At 42.1% G+C, this 14,299-nt stretch overlaps 1 protein-coding gene across 2 annotated transcripts in view; it reads left to right on the top strand.

Moving 5' to 3' along the window:
• Positions 1-14,299, top strand: part of USP54 (ubiquitin specific peptidase 54) — a 250,748-nt gene that overhangs the window by 121,402 nt on the left and 115,047 nt on the right. For both annotated transcript variants that reach the window (XM_074958441.1, XM_074958442.1), the window contains exon 3: positions 5,291-5,383. In XM_074958441.1, coding sequence (XP_074814542.1) covers positions 5,291-5,383 — 93 coding nt within the window. The remainder of the gene's footprint in view (positions 1-5,290; positions 5,384-14,299) is intronic.

The raw sequence follows: 14,299 nt of genomic DNA, 5'->3' as shown, positions 1-14,299 counted from the left end.
TAAGGATGCGGTATACAGCTTGTCTGTCTTTGTAGTTCACCTTTTCTATTTGCTTTATATTCTTATTGTTGCTAACTTGTTTTTCTAGGCTCTATCTACACAACAAATACAACCAAATTAGGGGACTTTTGCAACACCATTGTCTCCTGACACCAGATAGAATACAGGTTTCAGAGTAGCAGCCGTGTTAGTCTCTATCCGCAAAAAGAAAAGGAGGACTTGTGGCACCTTAGAGACTAACAAATACAGTTCTACTTTGTAGTGTAGATTAACTGTGTTCCATAACTGGGCTAAAGCCCTAGACTTTCCAAGACAAAAGTATATTAAAGGGGTACAGTTAACTTAAAAATTACACTTCTGTCTGAATTTTTTAATTTAAAATGAATAAAACTGAAGGATTAGAGAAACCTCCTTTTTCATTTTTTATGTTCAGTTTTGTGTGGTGCACCAGTCAATTATTCCTTTTGTTTATATGGGTTTTCACACAGCAACAGGAGAAGAAAAATATTTGTAAGAAATAGGAAACTGATTTTGAAACCACAAAAATTGGCAAGGCTTCTGGCAAGTCTAGTTCCTGAAACTAATTAATTTTTTTTAAATAACTAGATTCAGTTGATAGCGTCCATTTAAAATCCCTTTTGTATAGTCTGTGTTCTTTGACTCTTGAATTAGAGATCACAGGCTGGTGACTTGATGAGAGAAGTACTGACTTTTCGTCTATGGGAGTTCAGTTTGAGTGAAATAAGTTCGGTTCATAGTTCATGTCCAGCTATCATTCTTTAACTCATGTGAGATGAAGAAATGTTCTTGCCCAGAACTGCCTTCAATTCCCTAAAGGAGATATTCCTTCCAGGTCAAGCCTAAGTCAGAAGTTAAGTTCTTAGTGGATTTATATAGGTAATACAATTATTTGCATTGTGACCACTTATACACTATGAATGCCAGTCTTCTGGACTTAGTTCTTCTTGTTGGAAGGTGTTCCTTAAGGCCCTGTCTGTACATCAGCTACAGTTAATTTTGGGGACACAGTTTCAGCACAGTTAAATTGCAGTATGGGTAGGACCTAAATGACAATTTACTTAGCATATCAAGGATTGAAAATTTCACTGGCCTGAGATCCAAGATTTGCCATATTAAATTCTGATCCCATGCCAAAGAAGTTGTGTGATAAGACACTCTGCTTGAACTCAGGAGATCTGCTTCCTGCTTCTGTGCCACAGACTTCCTATGTGACCTTGGCTAAATTACTTAATTTCTCTGAGCCTCAGTTCCCCCATCTGTAAAAAGGAGATATTTCCTTCCTAGAATCATAGAAGATTAGGGTTGGAAGAGACCTCAGGAGGTCATCTAGCCCAACCCCCTGCTCAAAGCAGGACCAACACCTTTTCCTCTTACCTTTTGTCTATTCTTTTTAAATTACATTCTCTTTGGGGCAGAGACTCTCCCTTACTATATGTTTTGTGGCTATCACAATGGGGCCCTAATCTCATCTGGCAACTCTAGATATTACTGTAGTACAAATAAATAATATAGGTGGAAGGTCTAGTGAATAGTTTACAGGCCTAATATCCTATGAAATACCAGGGCTCAAAACAAATGGAATCTAGCACTGGAAAGATGAGATTACCAGTGGCATATATTTCCATTTCTTTTGGGTCATGAGATTTTGTACATTAAATTTGTAAAGCACTAATTACCGTCTTCCTCACCAACTTCAGTTCTCACCCGATTTTAGTGCTTGCTTGGTATCTAATGAACTGCTTGATGCTGTACAGCAGTCTGAAAACTTGGGATCCTATCCTTCAAATAGCATACTCTGTTAATCTTTAAACTCTAGTTGCTCAAAAGAGATTGGATGCTAAAAATATTGAAGTGGGATATAAAAAGGAAGATGGTAATCAGAATGACCAGATTTTAAAGCTGTGTCTCATATTTCATTAAAATAGTGTCTTCGATATTTTTATTGTGGAATGTTAAATTTGTAAAATGTAAACTTAAATCTGAGAGACTGTTTGAATTATTGCTGCTGCTTATGATATAGGTAGTTCCTGTTTTTACATTTGAGAGGAGCAACAATTACCTCATGCAGTTAAATTTAAAAAAAATACTGGATTCTTTCCTAAACGCAATATTTTCTCCCCTTTGTTCAGTCTGACACAGCTCTTCTTGAGTTTTGTATGTCATGAGGAGCAGCAAAGACTTCCACAGTCTCACAGGAAGGGCTACAATTCACGTACAAATATTAACTTTTACGTTTTGAACTTTTGGGAAGCTTCACAAATTTAATAACAAATACAATACAGGAAAGCTAGGCCTATGAGCTACAATATATAATAAAAACATATAAGAAAAAATACAGGGTAGATTTCATTTAAATCAAATTGATTTAAATCATGATTTAAATCACTAGTCAGGAAGACTCGATTTAATCATGGTTTTCTACATAAAAGTGCATTCTTGGTGGTGGTTATAACCTTAATTCATATTCTTCACAACTCAGAGATAGATGTAGGGGGTTTCATTTTTAGAAGGTACACACTATACATTTTTAAACAGTGATTTATTTTGAAAACTTTTCAGATTAGTTTTACAGCTATATCAGAAAATGAATGATTGTTTGGTTATTTCATTTACCAAAGGTAATTGAAGCAGATATTTATGAAGTCATTGGGAGGTGAACTATCTCCAATTCAACAGGTTACTCATTAATATTTGGAGGATTTTCTTGACAGGTTGTATTAGGAGGAGAACATCACCAGGCAGACATTTTAAATTGTTTTATTTAACTAAAACAACATTATGTATTCTGGATTTTTTTCTTCAACAGCAAACATACAATATTTTAACAAAACAAGCATATGTCCCTTGCTTCTCACATTTGTCTCCAGACTTCTCCTCCTTGTCCAAATCTATTCCACCCCCAACAATCTTCTATTTATTGAACTTTTTGAAACTTTGCACTTTTAGAGAGAGGTAAGGGATTGACTCTGTGTACACAAATTTGCAGAGGGACAATAGAGTTGTCTGTTATTTCTTACCTCTGTATATTTATTTAAAAACATTTTTGCTGTTAACAAGCATGTTATCTCTGGAGACACAAATCCACAGTTTGAGAACTGCAAAACTAAGCATTTCTGATGGTATCTTCTAGACTGAGCATGGAGTCTATATAGAAAGATTAACCTAAATAATCTATATAGAAGCCTGTGGAACCCCACAAAATTGGGTCCCTAATCCATGAACTATTGGAACTCATTTACAAAACTTTTTTTAAACATTACATGAATATATTGTCTTATACTATAGAATTAGAATTTATAATCCCTATTCCATGATGAGATATCTTTGGGCTATAATGTACCTTAATTAAAACTATATTTAGATAGGTTTTTTTTCCTCAAAAAGCATTTTATCAAAAAAAATCCAATTTAAATACAACAGATTTTTTTAAAAAATCATTGATTTTTATCCACCCTGAAAAAATACTTTTACACTTGTAAACTTGTGCTCTAAGTTCCATTACTTAACAAATTGCCAGGACTGGAATCACTTTGGGAGACCAGGATCAATAAACTTTTCCAGCAAGTTATCCTTGGTCAGCAACCAAAAAGAAAATGTACACTGCCTGTGCATATGCTGTGGAAGCATTTAGTCAGTTAAATGCACAATGCAATTTGGGTCAAGCTTCTTTTAGCACACTGCCTTAAAGATACTGCTTCTTGATGTTGGATATTGAGTGCTGGGTATACACTAAGGCCCAATTAATATTAGTTGAAATTAAGCTAGTTATCAACAATCATATTTATTTATAATTATTGTTATACTGTATAATGTCTTTAGTCAGAGATTGAAAACATTCAGAAAGGTTAATATCACAGTTTTTCAGAGGTGGACGCTGAGACACAGAAGTCAAGTGATGTGCCCAAGGTCACTGTTTCAGTGGTAGAGCTGGGAAGAAAACCCAGTTCTAACTTTTATCTAATTTTGCCTATAATTTAACCTATATGTTAGCAACAACCAATTGTAAACACTTTTGATGCTAACACATGATAGTAAATACCATGATTTCTATGTGGGAGGGTGGGGGTGGGGGAATACCCATCCACATTGATCAGGGCTAGAACATTTCCAGTAGCAACTGTGTGTAAATATGATTGTTGCTAGTTTGATTTCAGCTGCAGTGGAGATAGAACAGTACTGTTTTGGCCAGTAAGAGCCAGTTTATCTGTGCAGCAGCCACTCATAGAGTAATGGATCTTTAGTTCTTCCAGCCAGAGTGTTGGGGCTAAGATGAAATGCTGAACAAAGGGTAAGTAATTTATAGGTCACCACAACCAGAACATTAGGACTGACAAATTATTAAACAGTTTTTCCTGTGAAGAGTATACATTCTTCAGAGTGCCCACATTGCTTGCAGACAGGTTCTGTAGTTGGTCAGCAAACTCATGAGGGGAAAAACAGGAGGAAGAAGTCTCTGGGAATTGGGAGAAAGACCATCCCATCATTTTGGTGACAATGATTAATTTGTCTTAGATTAGATTTTCTTAGGCTATGTCTGCACTCGCACTTCTGTCGGTAAAACTTTGATCGGTCAGGGGTGTAGGAAAAAACCCCCACCGTCCCGACAGACACAAGTTTCACCGACAGACTTGGTGGTGTGGACAGCTGGAGAGCTCTCTACATAGAGCGGCTACATGGGAGACCTTCCAGCAGCATAGCTGCAGCAGTACAGCTGTGCCGCTGTAAGGTCTATAGTGTAGACGTAACCTGAATCTCCTGTTATCTAATGCCATTATATTACTCACTTTCCAGCATGGAAAGTCAGCTGCATCTACTAAAATTGGGAATATGTCCAGAAATATGCTGGCAGAAAAGGAGTATGCAAGCAATACAGTGTAGTATTAGCCCCTTCTCTCCCTAGAACTGTAAACTCAAAACACCTGAATCTCCGCCTGCCCATCTTGTGGCTGAGCAATTCCACAGCAAAAGGCTTGAAGATTTAAAAACGTGTTATGGGATCTGAATCCACCCCAGGAGAATTACAGCCTTAGTTAAGCGTGTGAGAGAAATGCTGAGGGATGTTCTGTTGGACAGCATGGGTAGTAAACTAGTATCTATAACTGGAAACACTTAGGGCAAGAAAAATGAAAGGCATGTCTTGTTAATGAATAGTTTCAATGCATGAATGCTTTTTGGAAATATTTGGATTGTATAATTTTAGTTAAAATCTTGTGCAAGATTTTCCTATTCAGATTAATAAAAATAACCTGTGCTTTCTTTTGCTTTACAGGTTCTTTGGCACCTGGATATCTTCCGTCGCAGCTTCCGACAGATCACGACGCACAAGTGCATGGGAGATTCTTGCATCTTTTGTGCTCTTAAGGTAAGAGATGGGAGCAAAAAAAGAAAAACAGTTTGGAAAAATTGGAATTGTTTACCAGAGATTGTATTTGTGGCTTGCATTTAGTTAACCATTGACACAGCGACTGGTGAGAAGGAAAGTAAAACTACTTAGATGCAGGCTGCAGAGAGTCATAAGATATAATGCCATACCTTCAGGATATTCAGCCAATGGGTTGTGAGAATGTCATGTTTCTGTCTTGAGTTTCCTCCATTAAATGTGTAATTACTCTCTATCCTTCTGATAATGGAGTTCCACATGAAGCTAACAGGAGCCTCCATCTTATGTGAATAGTTTAATTAATTTCTCAAACTCAGTTGTATTTTCTAATTTGACTTTTTGATTCATAATTGTTATTCTCAGCATAGTCAGTGTCCTCCTCAGTACCTGCCTTTCCATAAGAGCTGCTTAAGAAACTAGTTTCAAAGTCAGGAGTTAAGTAATAGAGAGAAAAGGTGAATATGCAGCATCAGTGAGTGTATCACCAGTGTTGGTCAGTTATTATGATAACAGAGAGTGGAAACGTTTCTAACAAGAAACGATGTATATAGATTTGGGGGAAGTGTGTCTCTTGCCTATGAAGCCTTCAGGCTAAAAGTCTTTTTCAGTTTAAAACTGTTGGGGGGAATTCTTCTGAGATGATACTGGACTGTGGTAAAGCTGACTCAAGAGGCTTCTCTCACCAGCCTTATGAGTATTAAGAATATAGTACACACCTTTAGGGAACCTGTTCACAGACACCATTATTAAACCGATTTCACAGGAGGAGAAACAGGTAGTTAAATATCATAGACATGGGCATGGGAGTAAGGAATTCTGGATTCAGATGTTGGTTCTGACACTAACTGGCTTTGTGACCTTGAGTAAATTACTTAGGCCTACATTTGCAAATGTGTCTTAATTTTGGAAGCCTCCAGTTTTGGGTGCCCAGCTTGAGATGCTTGGTTTGCTGAGAACCCACAACTCCAATTAAAGTCAATAGAAGCAACGGACGTTCAGGATCTCTACGAATCAGGAAAATTAGTCGACATACTTGAAAATGTATACTGCAGCCTCCCTGAGTGGCAGTTTCCCCATCTGTAAAAATGGGGCAGTGATATTTACCTAACTGTCCAATTGGTTGAAAGGCCTAAATAAATTAATTGTATTGTGGTAGCACCTGGAGGTCCTAATCCTGTTTTGCTAAACCCTTTACAGACACATAACAAAAAGATGGTCCCTGCTCCAAAGAGCTTACATCCTAAGTATGAGACAACAGATTGGTACAATAAAGTGGCAGGGGGGAGCACAAGGAAACAGTGAGATTATAATAAGTGAAACAGGCAGTAATCCCAGTATGCTAGCTGTCTAACCATTTTTGAGTGACTTGTAGGCATTATGGCAGAGACAAGTTTAAAGGATGAATTTGAAGGAGGGTAGTATAGTGGCATGGTGGATTTTTACAGAAGGGATCTCCCATGCATAGGGACAGCAAGGGAGAAAGCATGATGTCAAATTTTCCATGTGTACATGGACAATGAAAATTTGATATGGAACAGAGGTGAGTGTCAATGGTTCTATACCAGTGGTTTTCAACCTTTTTTCAAGACCCCTACAAAATTTCAAATGGCGGTGCGGACTCCTTTGGAAATATTGAACATAGTCTGCAGACTCCCAGTGGTCTACGGGCCACAGTTTGAAACCACTGCTCTGTGAGAGGAGATAGGTAGAACTCGGCTAAACTATGAGGGGTGGCACATAGTTTGTGATTATGGTGGAAAGAGGGAGTCATCGGAGGGACAAAAAGGAGGAGGTGATGTGATTAAAACAATGAACCAGAAAATAATTGCAGCAGCATTTTGAATGCTCCCTTGAATGCAAGATACGCTATCGTTAAGGCCAGGAAGGGAGGAGGTTTCAGTAGCTGAGGAGCAAGATAATGAAGGCTTGGATGGAAATTGCAACTGTGTGGACTGAGTGGAAAGGCCGAATATTAGAGATGTTTTATAGGAAGAAGTGGCAAGATTTGGACACGGCATGGATGTATGGGATTAGAGAGAAAGCTGAGCTGAAGATGATAGATTATGGCCCTGAGGGACAAGGAGGATGGTGGTGAGGTCTGTGGTAACCAAGAATGAGAGGACGGAAGAGGGCTTAAGGGAAAAGATCAAGGAATTAAGTTTTTGTCTGCGCTGAGTTTTAAGCTAACAGCAGGACTTCACAAGGAGAAATCAAATTCAGGGTGAGATTTTAGTTTGAATAAAAGTGGCTCCAAAATGGAGCTCTGAGTTATCAGTGTAAAGATTATAGTTGGACATGTTTTTGAATGAGGTCACCAAGAGAGACTGTGTAAAGGGAGAAGAAGAGGGGAATACTGAATATTGGACTGTGGATGAAGAGGATCCTCTGAAGGAAACATGGAATGATTAGAAAGGAAAGAGTCATGAAAACCAAGGGAAGATGAGTCATCAAGAAGAGTGTGGTTGGCTGGTGTCAAAGGCAGCCGATAGCTCAAGGAGGATAAGGATTTGAGTTTAGTTTACAAAGTAAATGTTTGTAAAGTGTATGGAAGTTCACAATGTTTGTTAAAGCTAGTTAGTGGCAGATGGGAGCCCAAAACTTAAAAGATCTGAGTTTATAGCCCTGTGCTTATTCTTAAAAACATGTGGAAAGGCACGACTTGGTCCTCTTCCTCCCATCTTTGTATGATTGAAAATACCTATATTTATGGGTTTCATATCTGAAGTCAATATACATGCTACGTTAACCACAGTCTTTAGCAAGCTTTCATCAGAGCTTTTGCACCATACAGAATTCCAAAATTCTTTCACCCAGTTCAGGAAGCTTACATCCAGTTGGTGCAGTGTTCCTATGCATTATGAAAGCCTGGAGGCAGAGTTAAGAACTCAGCAGAGTTTATGTATTAAACCATTTTTAGTAAGTAAATTATTCCCTCCAAGAAACATCCCTAAATGTAGTTAAAAGCACCAGTGCTTGGCAAGAAAGAAAGGGGGAAAAAAAAGAAAAAGGGAGGGGGAATAGAAACTCCAGATTAGATTTAATCCAAGCCAAAATCTTGTAATTGTTTCTCATTCTAAAAACCAGTTCTTTGTTGGTGGAATACTGAGTAAGAAATCCTCTTAGGGAACTTTAATGCTAGAGTTGGCCAAGATTCTAACGTATGGAGTAGCACCATTGGGAAGGAAGGAGTGGGTAAGACCAATTCCAACGGCATCCTTCTACTCAGCAAATGTGCAGAGCATGATTTTATGATCACAAACATAATCTTCAGACAAAGAAACAAGTACAAAACAACTTGGCAACACCCCCACTCAAAACAATGGCACCTCCTAGACTATGTCATTTTAAGAACAAGGGATATAAGAGATGTCCAAATCATCTGTGTTATGAGAGGAGCCGATGATTGCTGGACTGACCACTCCCTGATGAGGTCAGTGACGTCCATCAGGATTGCACCGAAACATAGAAAACAGCCCAAATGAGGCGCAACCGGCATGATTTCCACAGCCAGGCAGATCCAGGAAAAATGTCAAGAACACCACCAGGAGCTGTATATGAACTTTATCGGTCTGACAAAAGCCTTCGACTCTGTCAACCGTGAGGCTCTGTGGAAAATCATGTCAAAATTTGGTTGCTCAAGGAAATTTATCATTATTGTAAGATTCCGCCATGACCAGATGACTGCCTCCATCTTGTGCAGTGGCTCTACCTCTGAGCCCTTTCTCACCTGAACTGGCGTGAAACGAGGTTGTGTACTGGGACTCACCCTTTTCTCTTTTTTCTTAGCAGCTATGAAAACACTAACCCAGCACCATCTGCCACAGGGCATTGGCATCCAGTATTGGATTAACTTCAACCTTTCTCATCTCCATGCCAGAACTAAAGAAATATCGGCAACAATAACCAAATTCCAGTGCACAGATGATTGTGCTGTAGTTGCACACTCAAGGAAGGATGTAAACTTCCCTTAATTGCTTCTCTGAAGCTTACAAAAGCCTAGGGCTAACTCTGAACATCAGCAAAACAAAAGTTCTCCACCAGCCAGGCCCCGGTCAAACATCAGACCCAGCAAGGAAGATCTACATCAACAAAGAAAATTGAAAAATGTAGAATATTTTGCCTATCTTGCCAGCCATCTCTCACAGAGGGCAGGCATAGACATCGAGATTCAGCACAGAATTCACTGTGCCAGCCTAGCCTTTGGCAGACTGTCTCGCCGGGTGTTCAACAATCACAACATCTGAACACATACTCGACTTTTAGTTTATAAAGTAGTGGTAATCCCAACTCTCCTCTACGGCTGTGAGACTTCGGTGACCTATAGAAAACACCTGAAAAACCTGGAACTCCAGCACCAGCACTCTCTTTGGAAGATCCTCAACATACAGTGGGAGGATCATCGTACTAACGTCAGTGTCCTCACAGAAGCCAACATCTTCAGTGTTGAGGCCCTGATTATCCAGCACCAGCTGAGGTGGAGCGAGCACTATGCGCGCATGCCTTGATGTATGCTTATCAAAACAACTGCTGTATGCCCAACTCACCAAAGGAGAATGGAAACAGGGAGGCCAAAAGAAATGCTTTAAAGATAAACCCTCAAGATAAAGATGGAGAGATGTGGCATCAACATCACACACTGGGAGAGAGAAGCCCAGGATAGGGATAACTGGTGAAAACTTGTCAGAGGGGGAACATCCACTTTTGAGGGAAATTGCCTTGCCCTGGTTGCAGAAAAACACCAGAAAAGAATGGAAAGATAACTGTCATGCAGCAATTTTGACCCAACCCTGTCTTCCAACACCACCTGCAATGTCTGCCAATGAGGCTGTGGCTCAAGGATCGGACTCCTCAGTCACCAAAGGACCCATGAAAAACAAAATCTGTGAAAGAGATCATCCTTGACCTCGAGGGATTGCCAATGACTATGTAAAACTTCCAAACTCTATTCAATGGCTTTGAGGAGCTCTTCTGACTTTTATTGCCATGTGGTATGTAAAATTGTGCAAGAGAAAAACGAGTATGTAGAAATCTGTTTGTGATAAGTAGTAGAATTGTCTCATTCTTGAACACAACCAGCCTACTTACCCTACAACTGCAAAATAGTGCACATACTGTTTTATCTGTTGTGTCGGCAGGAAACCATCATCATTAATCTCTGCAAAATGCTGCTACACATGCATAAACACTTGAGATTTTTCAGGTTACATTTTGTTACTGTTTTATGCTTGCTATTTTGAAATGGAGTATTAAGAGCTAGAGTAAAATTGAATTATAAAATACAGGAATATAGTACCAAAGGAAAAAGCTAAGTCACCAGGTTATACTGGAGAGGCAGAAAATGAAGAGCCTCTTGCTACATGCTCATGGAAAGGAGACAGAAAACAAAAGATAGTTTTCAGACTTTTTCCTGGCTTCATGTAACCTTTGCAAGAGACACTGATACTACGGTGAGAGTACACTGTAAATAAATACCCAGATTGGTGTGTATATAATTATAGTGTAAGTAACTTTTATATCCATTTGACTTCAAAACCTGTTGGCCATATGTTGGTCACATTGAGGAAACAAAAGACCTTGCATTAGTAGGAGCGTTGCCAGCAGATTGAGGGAAGTGATTATTCCCCTTTATGGGGCACTGGTGAGACCACATCTGGAGTATTGTGTCCAGTTTTGGGCCCCTCCCCCCCAACTACAGAAAGAATGTGGACAAATTGGAGAGAGTCCAGTGGAGTGCAACGAAAATGATTAGGGGGCTGGGGCACATGACTTACGAGGAGAGGTTGAGGGAACTGGGCTTATTTAGTCTGCCGAAAAGGAGTGAGGGAGGATTTGATAGCAGCCTTCAACTAGCTGAAGGAGGGTTCTAAAGAGGATGGAGCTTGGCTGTTCTCAGTGGTGGCAGATGACAGAACAGGGAGCAATGGTCTCAAGTTGCAGTCATGGGCAGCGAGTTTTATGGGCCCGTGGTGCCTGGGCACCAGGAATATTCCTTTTTCCCAGACACAGTGGGCCCGGCTCCAGCTCTGGTCTCTCCTTCGGCCCCACCTTCCGCCCGTGGGTGCCCCCTGGGCTATTTAAAACAGTCCGGGGCCCCACTCACCACTGGCAACGCAGTGGAGCTGAGCAGCTTCCTGCCTGCTCGTTCCACGTGGCTGCTGGCCCCTCCCTGTGGCCCCTGGGCAGGGTGGGTCTGTGTCCTGCCTCAAGCGCCCCTGTGACCAATAGGAAGCTGCGGGGGCAGTGCCTGGGGGTAGCAGCGCATGGAGACCCGGCCCACCCTGCCTAGGAGCCTCAGGTAAGCGCCATACCCCCCATCCCTTTCCCACACACCCCCTCCCACCCCCAAATTCCCTCCCAGAGCCTGCACTCCCATCCCTTTCCCACACACCCCCTCTGACACCCAAACTCCTTCCCAGAGCCTGCACCCCTACCTCCGCACACCCTCCTGCCCCCAAACTCCCTCCCAGAGCCTGCACCCCCATCCCTTTCTCACCCCCCTCCCAGCCCCTCCCAGAGCCTGCACCCTCATCCCCTCCTGCACCCCCACTCCTTGCCCTAGCCCAGAGCCTACACCCAGCTTCATCCCAGAGCCTGCACCCCATCAACCCCCCTCCTGCAACCCCACCCCCTGCCCCAGCCCAGAACCTGCACCCACTACCCAAACTCCATCCCAGAGTCTGCACCCCAGACCCCCTCCCCCACCCAAACTCCCTCTCAGAGCCTAACCTCTCATCCATCCTTCACCCCAGACCACCTCCCCCACCCAAACTCCCTCCCAGAGCCTTAGGCAAGTGAGGGGGGGTGGAGTTTGGGGGGGGGGTGTTCTGGGCAGCACATTTCTACAAACCTGCCACCCCTGGTTGCAGTGGGGGAGGTCTAGGTTGGATATGAGGAAAAACTATTTCACTAGGCAGGTGGGGAAGCACTGGAATGGGTTACCTAGGGAGGTGGTGGAACCAAAGCTGTAGCTGGGATGATTTAGTTGGTGTTGGTCCTGCCTTGAGCAGGGGGTTGGACTAGATGGTGTCCTGAGGTCCCTTCCAACCCTAATTTTCTATGATTTGGTCCATCAAGTCAGGTGTCCCATCTTCAGCAGTGGTCTATTCCTGATGGTTGAGGGAAAAGATCCTAGCTTCATAATGCTCGCTCAGTACAAATAACTAAAGCTGCAATCATTTTAATTCTTGCCACATATTACTTGGCTTTGTTCATGAATTGATATGGAATCCATTTTGAAATCACTGCACGCCCAAATGGGCAAGCAACCTTTTGAAGTAATCCGATATGTATACGTTTACGAAAGTCAGGTAGAAGGTACTTGTACTACAGCTTGCAGGCCCTCAGTTGGAATCACAAACACCATGCCAACCATGCACCTGAGTTGTTGTGACATAGTTTAAAGTTTCTCATTAACCCAGCTGTCTTTGCCACAGTGTGCAGTAGTGTCGCCGTGACACTAAAACAGCTTGCTGATTTATAATTAATGCTGAAGTCTGATGTGCTCTAGTTTGTTTTGGTGTTTCTAGTGCATGACTTTGCTTTGGTGTCTGTTTATCTCAGTTCTTGCGGGGGGGGGGGGGGGGTGGAAATCCGTCCACTGTACTGAGCTTGACACAAAGAGTTTGTTCTCCTTCCAGGGATTGTACTGGGAGCTCCAGTGCCAGGATGTAGGACAGAGTGGTTTTTGTTCTCAAAGAAGAATGCTGCATTGATTGATAAATTCCAGTGAGGCTGCTCTATTAGTAATTTTATCATGTGCAACAAAAGCAGGAAGAATGTGAATTTTCTTTGTAGAAATAGTGTTTTCTAAAGTGAAAGCTGAGGACAATAGCAAGTTTGATTACCTTCAGAAACAGAAAGGATTGTTGTTCAGGGTGCTGATTAGGTGCATATTTGGAGAGTGAAGATTTATTGTAAAAAGTTCCTGAAGTGTCTGAGAAATTGGTAGTATATTGGTTGGGAAAGTCGTCTTTATAGTGCTTTTTCCAAATGAGGCTATGACCCTATGCAAAACAGGAGCAAAAATCTGTAAAATGAAAGTTTGTGTGTTTAATGGGTAGGGAATGGTGTGGGAGACAGCACAAAGAAGATAGTGAGAGAAATAGATGAACAAGGTACCCAGGACTAGTCTATGCTAGAAGTGCTACATTGGTGCAGCTGGTGAAGATACTCTGTATGCTGGTGGGAGAGAGCTAGAGTGACCATATTTCCCAAAGAGAGAACAGGACACCCCCAGCATGCTGTTGCCCGTCACTGGAACCGTTCGCTCCTCCCCTGCCCTGGGTCAGGCTGTTGCCCATCGATGGACCCCCTGCGGGAGGGGGGCACATTCTGTTGACCGGTCAGTGGAACTCTGCATCCCCGTCCCCCCCCACAAGGCTGTTGCCCGGTTGCTGGAACTCTTTGAAACCCCCCCCCCCAGCCCACCCCATGTGAAGCTGTTGTCTGGTCACTGGAAACCTGCAGAGGGGAAGCCCACATGCTGGAACGCTGTTTCCCCCGCCCTGCCTCTCCCCTGTGGGGGGCTGGCATCTCTGCTCACCCACTCCGCACCCCACTTTTTTGATAAAAGTGGGCATTTGTCCTGTTTGCTCTTGCCAACTGATCAAATCAGCAAGAGCAAACAGGACAAATGCCTTCTTTTGGGAAAAAAAGTTGGGATGGCCAGGGCAGGGCTTAAAAAAGGGATTGTCATGGCCAAAACAGGACGTATGGTCACCCTAGAGAGAGCTCTCCCATCAGCATATTAGCTACCACCTCTCGCAGAGGTGGAGTTATGTTGGCGGGAGAAGCTCTTCCGCCAACGTAGCACTGTCCACACCAGTGCTTACATTGCTCAGCAGTGTGGCTTATTCACACCCCTGCAAGACTTAAGTTATACTGACATAAGTGGTAGTA

The sequence above is a fragment of the Natator depressus genome, chromosome 7 (assembly GCF_965152275.1).
Source record: "Natator depressus isolate rNatDep1 chromosome 7, rNatDep2.hap1, whole genome shotgun sequence".
NCBI classification, from domain to species: domain Eukaryota; kingdom Metazoa; phylum Chordata; order Testudines; family Cheloniidae; genus Natator; species Natator depressus.
The sequence above is the reverse complement of the archived record's forward strand: the minus strand, read 5'-3'. Positions and strand labels throughout refer to the sequence as shown.